The sequence below is a fragment of the Dipodomys merriami genome, unplaced genomic scaffold (assembly GCF_024711535.1).
Source record: "Dipodomys merriami isolate MVZ:Mamm:240054 unplaced genomic scaffold, mDipMer1.0.p SCAF_158, whole genome shotgun sequence".
Classification (NCBI taxonomy): domain Eukaryota; kingdom Metazoa; phylum Chordata; class Mammalia; order Rodentia; family Heteromyidae; genus Dipodomys; species Dipodomys merriami.
In genome coordinates, this window is record NW_027202915.1 from 1,129,247 (window position 1) to 1,143,322 (window position 14,076).

At 40.2% G+C, this 14,076-nt stretch overlaps 1 protein-coding gene across 6 annotated transcripts in view; it reads right to left on the reverse strand.

The window, feature by feature from the left end:
* Smyd3 (SET and MYND domain containing 3) overlaps positions 1-14,076 on the reverse strand; it is a 401,196-nt gene that overhangs the window by 283,579 nt on the left and 103,541 nt on the right. For all 6 annotated transcript variants that reach the window (XR_011372134.1, XM_070023183.1, XM_070023182.1 and 3 more), the window contains one exon: positions 13,828-13,964. Coding sequence is in view for 5 of the 6 variants with exons in the window: in XM_070023183.1 (XP_069879284.1) it covers positions 13,828-13,964 (137 nt within the window). In the remaining variant the exon portion in view is untranslated. The remainder of the gene's footprint in view (positions 1-13,827; positions 13,965-14,076) is intronic.

Consider the following 14,076-nt stretch of genomic DNA (forward strand, 5'->3'; position numbering starts at 1 on the left):
TGTTGGTAGACTCCTGAGACAGCTGCCCTCTGGGACACATGATCTGTATAATAAACTAGTGCTTTTGTAAGCCATTAAGACTGTGCCTGCTTCTTGAGCAGCAACAGAAAACTAGTATACTTGTACAGCACTTAAACCATAGCGTACCAACCAAGTGAGGCAGGATGATCGCGAGTTCTAGGCCAGCTTGGACGACATGCTGAATTTCAGGACCTGGGTTACATATCAAGATATTACCTCCAGAAAAAAGCTTAAAACATGCTGGTACATTTAAAACAGAATGCTGAGGTCAAAGATTTATTCCATCAGATTATTCCATCAGATTTGTTGTCATAGAATACATAAGTACACAGAAGATACATCCCAAAGACACAAAGAACTAAGGGAGAGATCTTACAAATGCTTTTGATAATACGTAATCTTTTTAATTTTTATTTTTTATTGTGAAAATATTGTACAGAGGGGTTACAATTACATGGGCAAGATAATGAGTACATTTCTTATCAAGCATTGTAGCCTCCTCCTTTGTTTCTCCTTCCCATCCCCTTCCCAGCCTCCCCCCACCCCCCACCCAATACACACACACACACACACACACACACACACACACACACACACACACACACACACACACACACACACACACACACATACACACACAGCTGTAAAGTTAGTTTTCAAGATGACAACTTGTACTTCTCATTGTTGCAACGGGTCCACTTGTTTTTCCCCTTCCCCTCCACAAATTATACCGACATCAAATACAGTGAAAGCAGGGGTTATACTGTGGGGGAGAGACATACAAAGCAACAAAGAAATCATCTTATAAATGCGTTAGAAACAAAAGCATGCAAAAAAACATTTGAATACATATCTTAGGGTTCATTTTCCTAACATCACCTTATCTGACCTTTTCTGCTTGACTCATACATATACTAGATATTGCAAATAAGGGAAACCATGGGACCTATGTTTGTTTGGGCTTGGCTTACTTCACTTAATATAATTTTTTCCAAGTCTTTCCATTTCCTAACAAATGGGGCAATGTCATTCTTTCTGATGGAGGCATAGAATTCCATTGTGTATATATACCACATTTTCTTGATCCATTCATCTACTGAGAGGCATCTGGGTTGGTTCCCTATCTTAGCAATAGTAAATAATGCTGCAATAAACATAGTTGTGCTGGTAGCTTTAGTGTGGTCTTGTTTGTAAACATTTGGGTAAATGCCCAAAAATGGGATTGCTGTGTCATAGGGGAACTCTATGTGGAGTCTTTTGAGGAACCTCCATACTACTTTCCAAAGTGGTTGAACAAGTTTACACTCCCACCAACAATAAAGTTCCCTTCTGTCCACATCCCCTCCAGCATCTGTTGTTATTAGAGTTCTTGATTTTTGCCATTCTAACTGGGGTGAGGTGGTATCTTAATGTTGCTTTGATATGCATTTCTTTTATGGCTAGGGAGGTTGAGCATTTCTTCATGTGTCTATTGGCCATCCTTCTTTCTTCTTCAGAGAAGTTTCTCTTTAAGTCTTTAGCCCACTTATTTATTGGGCAGTTAAGTTTCTTTGAGGATTTGTTGTTGGGGGATTTAATTTTTTGAGCTCCAAGAATATTTTAGATATGAGACCCTTGTCCATTGTATGGCTAGTATACAGTAATTTTTTAGTGATTTTTAAAAGAAGGAATCTACCTCTGCTAACATTCTGAACATAATGGACTAAATCTAGTGATAACAAGTTTAGGGTATGCAGCTACTAGTCTAAAACTAAAATACAAGAGCACAAAGTTACGCTTACTGCACATCAGATGAGGGAACACTCAGTGGGAACAAAGCATAACTTCACTGTTAAATGAAACAATACACTGTACATGCAATGCAATTAAATAATGCACATACTTCAGATGCTACTAACCAAGAAAATAAGCCACAATATAAACATAATAGAATGTATTTGTATATAGCACAAACATAAAATAAATACAAAAGCAAAAATCTGTATACAGCAAGCAGAAAAATATAATAAATCTGAAGGAATGCCTATGAAGATAGAAAGACATTTCATTGTTTTTGGAAAAAGTTCTCCAAAGCATACAGAAAATAACAAATTTGAAATAATTCTCTATGCACACAGCCATTGAATATTTATTTAATCTTAGCAAAGGACCAGCCACAAAAAAACACATAAAATAAAAATAGACTTCAATGAATACATAAGCAGGAAATATTGTGAGGAAAAAATGTAGCATAGTGATTTTTACCACCTCCATGCAAGCAGAATGAACCACATTCCAAATATTCATGGTGATGGAAGTGAGCCCTGTATCCCCGTCCTCCACACCCCAGCTCCAGTACCCAGAGGATGCCGCCCTGCATCCCTGTCCTCCACACCCCAGCTCCAGTACCCAGAGGATGCCGCCCTGCCTCCCTGTCCTCCACACCCCAGCTCCAGTACCCAGAGGATGCCGCCCTGCATCCCTGTCCTCCACACCCCAGCTCCAGTACCCAGAAGATGCCGCCCTGCCTCCCTGTCCTCCACACCCCAGCTCCAGTACCCAGGAGATGCCGCCCTGCCTCCCTGTCCTCCACACCTGGCTCCAGTACCCAGAGGATGCCGCCCTGCATCCCTGTCCTCCACACCCCAGCTCCAGTACCCAGGAGATGCCGCCCTGCATCCCTGTCTCCTCCACACACCACCCCATCTCCAGTACCCAGAAGATGCCGCCCTGCATCCCCGTCCTCCACACCTCAGCTCCAGTACCCAGGAGATGCCGCCCTGCATCCCTGTCCTCCACACCCCAGCTCCAGTACCCAGAAGATGCCGCCCTGCCTCCCTGTCCTCCACACCCCAGCTCCAGTACCCAGAGGATGCCGCCCTGCATCCCTGTCCTCCACACCTGGCTCCAGTACCCAGGAGATGCCGCCCTGCATCCCTGTCCTCCACACCCCAGCTCCAGTACCCAGAAGCTGCCGCCCTGCATCCCCGTCCTCCACACCTGGCTCCAGTACCCAGAAGATGCCGCCCTGCATCCCTGTCTCCCCCACATACCACCCAGTCTCCAGTACCCTACAACAGCCCACATTTCTGTAGGAATCAGTGACATTACACTTGAATTTGATGCTTATGTTTTGGAGCCATAAACTAATTAATAAATTTTTATCTGAAGAGCGATGTTCCTGTGATAAATCTCTGTGGGCTGTGGAATCTTTGTTTTAAAAGTTCACCAAAGATAACTGAAACTTTCATCTTAGTTGAAAGGTCCTATGTCCCTGAGCATTGCTGCTCATAGCGGCTGGAACCTCTAGCTATGTCTGGGGCCCTGCAGGGTGCAGCAGGTACGAACGCAGGACTAGAGGCGTGTGACCACACACACCGTGAGAGGAATGCCATCTACTGACTGAAGTAGGAGACACTGCCCCTGCGGCCGCCTCCAGCTTATCCAGAAAGCCAGGCTCTGAATCAGGTGTTCCAAGCTTGGTTGTGATCTGGTGAAACAATGTTACAGATTCTGTTTCATATTTGATTCTAAAATCCATACAAGAAACAAAATTGCTACAAGAACAATGCTGCATTTCAACAATAATTTAATAGTTATAGAAACCTCATTTCAGCAAGAGGTCTGGAAAAGACCTTCCTTGTTATCTTCAATGTAACAAAAGTCACCCTTTTACTTAAAATATTAGGGGCTGTGGTAATTTCACAGCTTTGCTATATTAAAAAAATTAATGATCAAGACAGACTGCTTCATGTTAAAATATGCAGGAATACTTTCCTCAAAAATGGTTTAAATGAATACTTATGAGGGACAATAAAGGCTATAAAGTCATTTGAGGAATATAATCTGAAATTAACATTTAGGTATCCATAGCCCTATTTAGGAGAAAAATTCTAACTAAAGTCATGCTTCTGTTAATTCCTTTTTCTTTCTTTCTTTCTTTTAAATTTTTTTAATGGTGAAAATACCATACAGAGGGGTTACAATTACATGAGCAAGCTAATGAGTACACTTCTTATCATGCATTGTTGCCTCCTCCTTTGTTTCCCTTTACCATCCCTTCCCATCTCCACCCTCCCATTCTGTTAATTCTTGTATTAGAAATTTCTTGGAAAGTCTAACATTAAAAAATCAAAAATATACTAAGGGGCCTTCCTTTAAAATGCATACAAAATTAGTTTGTCCTATGATTCTCAACGCTTGTCTGGTCTTATGACATGAGCTGGGACACACACAGACACACACACACACAGACACACACACACACAGACACACACACACACACAGACACACACACACACAGACACACACACACACAGACACACACACACACAGACACACACACACAGACACACACACACACAGACACACACACACACAGACACACACACACAGACACACACACACAGACACACACACAGACACACAGACACAGACACACAGACACACACAGACACACAGACACACAGACACACACACACACACACACACACACACACACACACACACACACACACACACACACACACACACACACACACACACACACACACACACACACACACACACACACACACACACACACACACACACACACACACACACACACACACACACACACACACACCCTTTATATTCTGCAGGCATCTGTGGGCAGCAGGCAACCACAACCAAGGCAGGTTACTGCAGTCTTTGTTACCTCCTGGTTTGGAAAGAGCTGCAGGTGACTGATGAGCCAGCCAGACATTCACACCAAGCATTTGGTGATCCTCTTAGCAACATCAAAGCATACTTCTGGGTCCTACCTTCACTACAAATCAAAATAAGAGGTTTGTAGAAATTTCTCAGTCGACATAAAAACAGTCAGCAAGCCAGGTGCCGGTGGATCATGCCTGTAATCTTAGCCACTCAGGAGGATGAGATCTGAGGATCGTGGTTTGAAGCCAGCCCAGGTAGAAAAGCCTTGTGAGATTCTTATCTCCAACTAACTACTCTAAAAACCAGAAGTGGCGCTGTGGCTCAAATGCTAGAACGTTAGGCTTCAGCACAAAGAGGCTCAAGGATAGCACCCAGGCCCTGAATTCAAGCCCCACAATCAACCACCAAAAAAAAAAAAAATCAAGTGTATTGACTACATTTCTTTAAATGCAAAAGAACTGGAATTATCGACTTGAATATAATTTTATTTTAATGTTCATGAAGAAAATCTATATTCTACATTCTAAACTATAATACTTTAACAAAGAATTGCAAACAGATGGGCTATTTGATGCATGATCACTTTATTGTTGCCCTTAGTACAATATGTAAGAAATCTCACACTCACAAAATAATCTTATACCTCTAATTTACTAAGGTAGAAATCAAATTTGTGCACCACTTTTAAAGTATAATAATGTAAAGCAAAAGATTAGTGAAAGCAAGTTCTTGTTCAGATAGACCATTTTGACCTTGTTCCTTCTACATTCTGATTATGCTCATTATAGAACAATTCTAAGTTTGACAAATCCTGAATCACTGACTTTGGGCTCCAGAAACACTTCACATCACACTGGCTAGCACTACTTCAGATGTAAGTAACATCTAGGTTTCAGTGCAGACAGAGGGAATCTTTTCAAGTAATGAGAAAAAATAACCCAGGTTTTCCTTAAGAATACTACAACAACACTTTGATAAAAAAAAAAAAAAGATCAATAGTACAATTATCATCCATCATCATAAAATAATAATAGATTTTACTATTTTAAAGCATCTGAAATATAAAAGTAGCATCAATGAATTCAATGCTGAAGTTACTCCTTCTGCTTTCTGCTCTTTCATATATTGGCTACCTTCTGAAACTCTTCTTTCAAAATCTAAACTCTGGGCACCTCAGGAGGTTCTTTCTGCATCTTTGCAAAGACTTTTCTCATTTCACTTTGAAAACAAAGCAAAAGCCTACGGCCAACTCTTTCATTTGGAACACAACTAGGATGCTGTGGGGGGGGGGGGGGGGGGGGGCGCGGGGAGGAGAGGTCCTGAGGAGGAAGAAGCCCACACTGAGAAGGGAGGCCTTCTGTGACTGCCTCAGGAACACATTTCAAAGATCCCAAGCCAGCATTCCTGTCCAAAACCAGTCCTATCCGTGAAGGTGACTAACACCTTCCAACAAAGGCCCGAATCAAATAAATCATCTTCCCACCTCAAATCTCCATCTCAAGTCTGTTATCACCACCATCCACTAGTAAGTACTATCTGTTCTTAACATGGCACCTTCACACTGAGAACGTTTTCCTTAAAAAAAAAAAAAATGTACTGGGGCTGGGAAGTTGGCTCAGTGGTAGAGCACTTGCCTTGCATGCCTGAGGCCCTTGGTTCGATTCCTCACTACCATATAAGCAAAAAGAAAAAAAAAGCCAGAAGTGGCCTTGAGCTGAAGAGCTGAGGGACAGCACTCAGGCCCAGAGTTCAGGCCCCACAACCGGACCAAAACAAAAAAAAAACAACGTACTGAGCATGACAAGTAAAAACTTTTAAAGGAGGGAGGGAAAGGTGCCAATGCAGTCCTGCTTTCAAAAAAACTTCCAATAAATTATATTTACGTTAAAACTAAGTGTTGGGCCAGGCACCAGGGGCTCACGCCTGTAATCCTAACTACTCAGGAGGCTGAGATCTAAGGATCACAGTTCAAAGCCAGCCTAGACAGAAAAGTACCCATGAGACTCCTATCTCAAATAAAATACTCAAAAAATACAAGTGGAGCTGTGGCTCAGGTAGTAGAGCCCTGGCCTTGAGCACAAAGAGTCTCAGGGACAGTGCCCAGGCCCTGAGTTCAAGTCCCATAACCAAAAACAAAAACAAAAACAAAAAAACCACCTAACTCAAGTATTCTTTTTATACATAGTTGTGTAGATAATTAATGAATATTTGTGAACTGAAATATATTAAGCTGATTTGCTGACATAAAATATTTTTAAAACCCCTGCTTAATTTTGAACCATTTCTTCATTTCTCCAATATACTGTAGGAATAAAAGCTTACAAATGATAAATCCAACTATTCTCCCCTTTTCTGCACACCAACAATATTAAATATCATAGTGACATATGAAGCAGGGAAAAGTCCAGAAGCAGACCTCCCAGCCAACCACAAGAGCAAGCTCAAGCAAAACTGTCTTCCATACCGACAAATTGAAAACAGAAATATCATATGATACTTAAAAAGAAGAATGGTTCACATTTAAAATTTATGATAGCACAAAGACAGACCAGGGTTTTATGTTCAGTGTACTGAATAGGAAGCAGCTGTTAGGTAAAGAACAATTAAATGACTTCAATGTGAGAGAATTAATCACTTTTTCTTATACTTGGTACTCTGTCACATCAAAATAAAGACAGAAAGGATTGTAATAGCAACATTTTTAAACACAATATCACACTAAGTACCAAAACTAGTATCCATCTAGAAAAATGGATACATGCCCGATAGATGGATTTGATAGACTTGATTTGATTTAATTAATTTATTTGCTGGTCCTAAACCTGAGCACTGGGCAGCTCTCCACTACTTGAGCCACAGGACCTCTTCTGGCTTTTTTAGTGATTAACTGGAGATAAGAGTATGGAAGACTTTCCTGCTGGGGCTGGCTTCCAACTGCAATCCTCAGATCTCAACTTCCTGAGTAGCTAAGATTACAGGTGTGAGCCACTGGTGACCAGCTCCAAGATTTTTTAAAGATAGTCACATTGAGTAATTTTAAGAAACATCTATTCCATCTTCATCTAGTTAGCAGACATCAAGGTTATCCCTAAAGCCATTATGTATTTTTAATTATTCAAAAACATTTAATATCACCAAGTATACTGCCCTATGATCTTCTCACTGGCATTCTAGTTCACAGGAAAGTATCAAATTCTAGCAAAACAATGCATTTACCAAAACATGGTATCACACTATTACCTGGATGGTAAAGCAGAACCAAATGGATGCAGACAAAAAAAATAAAAGCATATACTTGGGCTATTATAAATCTCCAGTTAAACAACATACACCACATCACCTCAAAGGCAAGAGTCTAACCAAAAGCTCCAGTATGTCAAATACAGGACAGTGGAGTTAAACTGCTGCTTACACATGAACAGCAGTGTGGTAACCTCATTCCTCCCCTTACCTGGAAGAAAGGGGATTCTACTTCCTCACTTTCTTTTTTTTTTTTTTGGGGGGGGGGCGGGGGGAGTCCGGTCATGGGACCTGAACTCTGGGCCTGGGCGCTGTCCCTCAGCTCTTCAGCTCAAGGCTAGCACTCTACCACTTGAGCCACAGTGCCACTTCCGGCCTTTTTCTTTTTGCTTATGTGGTGCTGAGGAATCGAACCCAGGGCCTCAGGCATGCAAGGCAAGCGCTCTACCACTGAGCCACCTTCCCAGCCCCCTACTTTCTCACTTTCTATGTCTATTACAGTCTACCTAAAACCTTCCTGTTGAAGTCTCCTCTAAAAATATCTGTGGAATGGGATCATTTGTAACAAAACAATTGGAAGAGCAAATAAAGAACTATGTGCTCTTAACACTTTACACTTCATGCCATAATGGGGCAATGTTTAAAGAAGCTGACAGTTTTCCTTAAAAAGACAACATCTTGAAGAATGGGAAGGAAGCCTCGGAGTAGTAAGGAAGGACCTATGTAATCAAAGATTGGGATGCAAGGAGCTGGGCTAAAAGGGAACTGACAAATGAAAAGGCTTTAAGAAGAGGAAGTTACTCAACCATGTCACTGTCACTGGGAAATGTGTGATCTAATTAATAAACATGCAGAGAACTCTGTATTACTTAGCAATTGCAAAGGTGAAGTACTTTCAAAAGAACTTTCAAAACCAAAATCACCCAAGTCTAAGAGGGTAGAAAGCAATCTTCTACTTCTGTGAACTGGAAGATTTTGAACTACACCAAGCACCATGTCTTGCATCCACAAAATGCAAAGGATGGTAAAGATTCTCTGCTGACTCCAACAAGCACATGTCATTCGTATCAGCAGTGAACTATCTGTAGCACAAAAAAAAAATCTAGTATCATTATTTCACTTAGAAGCTAAAAGCCTGAAGCAACCATTAGCAAACACACATGGATATTTTCCAGGAGTCAATTTTCAAATCTGATCACATCCTTGACTTGCAATTATCTATGTATCCCACCCTGCAAGGCTGACAAAACAGAAGCCAACTCATTCACTACTGATGATCTTTATTCAAAGACAAACTTCTTCCAAGTAAGAATGGTATTACCTCACCTAGGAGCCCAATGCCCTCTACACTGGAGGGCTGTTATGAAAGCTGAGCTGTCTCACCCAGTAGTCACACCAAATGCATAGAAGCCCACTCCTGGGTGCAGAAGGTTAGCCATACTGGTGCATCTACTCACTTTGGGCATTAAATATTTAAAGATGTGTTTTTCCTTAATGGGACCCAGACACATCTGACCAGTTGCTTAGACCATTTAGTAATGTGGTCAAAGTTATCATACTGCTATTTCACATCAACTTTTTAATTAGATAATTCATCACCTTATTAATTCAAAATATTGCTTTCTTTTCTATTTCATAGCATACTACCATCATGAAACCCAACTGAGTTCATTAACCAAAGGCCTCTAAAATTTATGTAAACTTGATGCTCAAGTGACAAACACACTCCTGACCTTTCAAACAACAACAGTCATATCCAGCCCACAAATCAGACCATGCATGGCACTGAAGCCAGACCGGACCTCTATATCCAGAATGCAAGGGATCACAGAATTGAAAAGTGAAGACTGAAAGGTTTTTTTTTTTTGCTTTTTCCTGTGGTTCTCTGTTTACCAGAGAATAAAAACGGCATAAGAAAGGGTTATTTAGTGCGTTCCCCCCCCCCCGTGTATTTATACTTTTTACTAAAATTGTGAAGCTATTGCAAAATATCACATTGATTATTTAATAAAACTCTAGGTCTTAAAAGTGTAAGATAGCCAAATGAAAATATATAAAACTGACTGTTGCATTGGTCTTATTTCTAACATGGCTGAAAATACAGTATCACTTATTTATTTGCAGATTACAAATGAGTGATGTTCTTGTTTTAACACATTTTTCACTGTTTCTCCATAGTAGAGGAAATCTTCCCCAGTAAGAATCTACTCAGAATGAAATGGAATACAAGAAGTATCACAGTACAAAAAACAGTTCCTCAAAACCACTTTCAAATCTATGCAATGTACACTGCAAAGCCAGTTGTGGCTCACACAGTAATCATTACATATGTCCTCCCAAAGAGTGAAAATAATATGCTACAAGGAGAATTATTATGTTGTTTGAAAGAGAGAGGGAGGGACCATCTTCCCAAACAGATGTGGAGTTGCTAATCAAAAATTTCCTGAAAGTTGCACAACACTGTAAAATTAAACACTACCTCGCAGAGCTCTGGAAACACTAACAGTGGCATATGTTCCGTGGTCAGGAAGGTCACCTTTATTCTTGTTGCTTCCAACTGAAGGTCTGTTTTTGAAGCATTCTATGCAACTAGCTCATTTTCTCTTGTATTGCTAGATTTTATCACATTTTTAATCAGTCTATCAAATACATTTTCAGAAAAGTCATAAATCCAGACAACAGGTTTATTTTTCTAGAATCATGCAAAATAAACCCAAAAGGTATTTTCCCTGTGCAAAAAATAAGCTCAAAACTAGTTTACTAAAAGTTTAGCCTATTAACCATTATTGACAATAATTATGAGACAGAAAACACTAGCCATTCCATGCCATTTGGAACTTATGAGCACTAAAATAATCTTGTAATTTTATTCATGCTCTTAAGATACATATGAGAAAGAGCCTATGATTTTTGTTTCTTGTTCTGTGTTAAGAGAGACTCCACTAAAAATCTATCAAAACAAATACACAAATTCAATAACATTGCAGGATATAATTAACATTAGTATTTTTATACTCTGACAATAAACTTGATGAAAAGAAATCATGACTTAAAAACTACTCTTACTAGAGGAAAATGTCAGTTCTTGTTTCAAAATTTCTTCTCATAAGGACAGAAATTCTCGAATCTCAAGAGATTCTGAGCATGACAGCAAGCAGCCATCTGAAACTCTGGTTTCCAGTCAGTCACAGGCTACGCTCACAGCTGTAGGACAGCACAGGGAGACTTAAAACACGAATATCTTACACTCAAATACTAATTAAGGAGGGAGGTAGCAGCAGTGGTCATAAATTAATAACGCATGTCAGGTAACCTTGCCATTATGGATGAAGGAGACGATATTATTCTTCCCATTTACAGATGGGCACATATAGGTGGAGAAAATGTCACTGCCCGGGCTGAAGAGAGTGATAGAATCATCAGACTACTCAGCCTCCCAATTATATCTTTCCTCAAACTGTAATCTACTAACCTTAAGGGTTTATGTCTATGATCAGTAGGATGCATACATTCTCTATTTGTAGCAAATGTTCAAGACCCAATCAGTTGTCCTTCCACTATGAATCCATTACAACATCTAGCAGAAATGTGAGAAGGTAGACTGGAAGGAACAAGCATGTGGAGGAGGGATAAGGAAGGGGACAAATAGCCTCTCTTCTCTGAAGAATTTGGAAGTGAGTTGAAGAGGCAAGTCTGGCCTTCATCTTTTTTTTTTAATTTTATTTTTTATTGTGAGAATACCGTACAGAGGAGTTACAATTACATGGGCAAGATAACGAGTACATTTCTTATCAAGCATTGTTGCCTCCTCTTTGTTTTTCCTTCCCATCCCTTCCCATACTCCCCCTGGCCTTCATCTTTATGAGCATATCAACAATAGTGTGCTCACTAACTTCTCTAGATACCTTCTTTGTTAGATAAGCAGTCATTACCTTTCATTTCTCATACCTGACACTTGTTTCACTCAGGCACAAGCTCCCAGGAACACACAACCTAAGATATAAACATTAAAAAAAAAAAAGTTTTTCCATTCCTTTATGAATGGAGCAATGCCATTCTTTCTGATGGAAGCATAGAATTCCATTGTGTATATATACCACATTTTCTTGATCCATTTGTCCACTGAAGGGCATATGGGTTGATTCTATAGCTTAGCTTTGGTACACAATGCTGCAATGAAATGGTTGTGCTGATGGCTTTAGTGTAGACTGCTTTGTAGTCATTTGGATATATGCCCAGGAGTGGGATTGCTGGGTCAGAGGGGAACTCTATGTTTAGTCTTTTGAGGAACCTCCAAACTGCTTTCTAGAGTAGACAAACAAGTTAGCATTCCCACCAACAGTGTAGTTGCATTCCTCTTTGGCCCTATCCCTGCCAGCATCTGTTTTTGTTAGTTTTCTTGATAATGGTCACTCTAACTGGAGTGAGGTGGATCCTCAATTATATTAAGTGAAGTATGCCAGACCCAAAGAAACACAGGTTGCATGGTTTCCCTCATTGGTGGCTCACACCTGTAATCCTAGCTACTCAAGAGGCTGAGATCTAAGAATCATGGTTTGAAGGCAGCCCAGGGAGGAAAGTCCATGAAACTCTTATCTCCAATAAACCACTCAGAAAACCGGAAGTGGTGCTGTGGCTTAAGTGGTAGAGCACTAGCCTTGAGCTGAAGAGCTGAGGGGCAGCACCCTGGCCCAGAGTTCAAGCCCCATAGCCAGTAAAATATATACATACTGTTTTTTCTAGGAGATGGGAGGGTTTATTACACGTTTCTCTACTTTTGTCTACATCTGAAAGCATTCACAATCGAAGAGTAAAATAAAATACAAGCTCTCAGAATTCCATATACCTTTGATGAGGGGGTAGAGGATACGAAAGAGCTGAGATCAGGGCTGGAACAGATCAGGGACAACACCCAGGCTTTGAGTCTGACTCCAGGACCAGAAAAAAAAAAAAAAAGCTGAGAATGTCTATTACCAACACAGATCCTGATGAACATGGAAGAAGGGGACCAAAAGCAAAACAACACAGGATGTATTTGAGGCCAAGGGGAGCTTTCTTCAAAGGCTGAGGGAGATGAGTTCACAATGCACTTACCCAGACTGACATGTGTGTGTGTATGTATATGCACACATACATACACACACAAATTCATACCTGCATAAATACACATACACAGGCACATGTATACACATGTATGCATATAAGCATACATATGAAAGCAGCCACTGTAGGCAGTGAGTGCACTGTGGGTACCCATTTCCTCTGCAAGTTTACAATGGTGGACTCATACTTCTCCAGCCACTTCCAATTTGCTGGATGAGATTTGCATCACACACACATACCATGCTGTGAGCTCAGGAGCGCATCCCTGAGATTGTAGGGGACAAAGAGGAGGAAAACAGAGAATAGAAAGAACAGTTTGATGTCTCAAATTTATGAACAGAAAAGTAACTACAAGTGATTAAAAATTTACTGAAGACTGTCTTAGGCAGAAACAACACATCTGGGTCCAACTGACTCTCCAAAGTTCCAAAGATGTGTAAGATCTACTTCTGTAGCAAAAACATATACAAGTGTATGGGGAGAAAGACAGCATATTAAAACTCTGTCAAAAAAATTATCCTCCTTATCACTGAATTTTCCCTCTATACAATATGGAGAGAATTTCACTGTAACATGTGATCAAAATTACTGAACAATAAACAAGAGAAGACAGCAAATCACATTTCACATTTAGTATTAACCACATTTGAACATTCAATAATAATAAAAATAATAACAATGCCACAGAATAGCCACAGACTCCACAATGGACGATTTTAGAGAACAAGAGACTAGGGGTAAAGGACTGGCTTGTGACACATGTAAGAGAGGAAACTGAACACTTACTTTTGCAAATGCTTCAAATATGTCAAAGGAAGGTGGCAGCTGAGAAGCATCTTGGATTTCTTCTTTCATGAAATGCTGGAAGGTCAGTACAAGTTGTCTGATTCCCTCCTTCTTATCTTCAGTCAGTTTGTTAATATCTTTTGTAAAAGAAAACAAATGGTACTCAGTAGACACTATGTTGAAAATGAACTATACAATTTGTGGGTGGGGACGGGAGGGAAAAACTGGGAGAGAGCAAAGGAAAAGGTG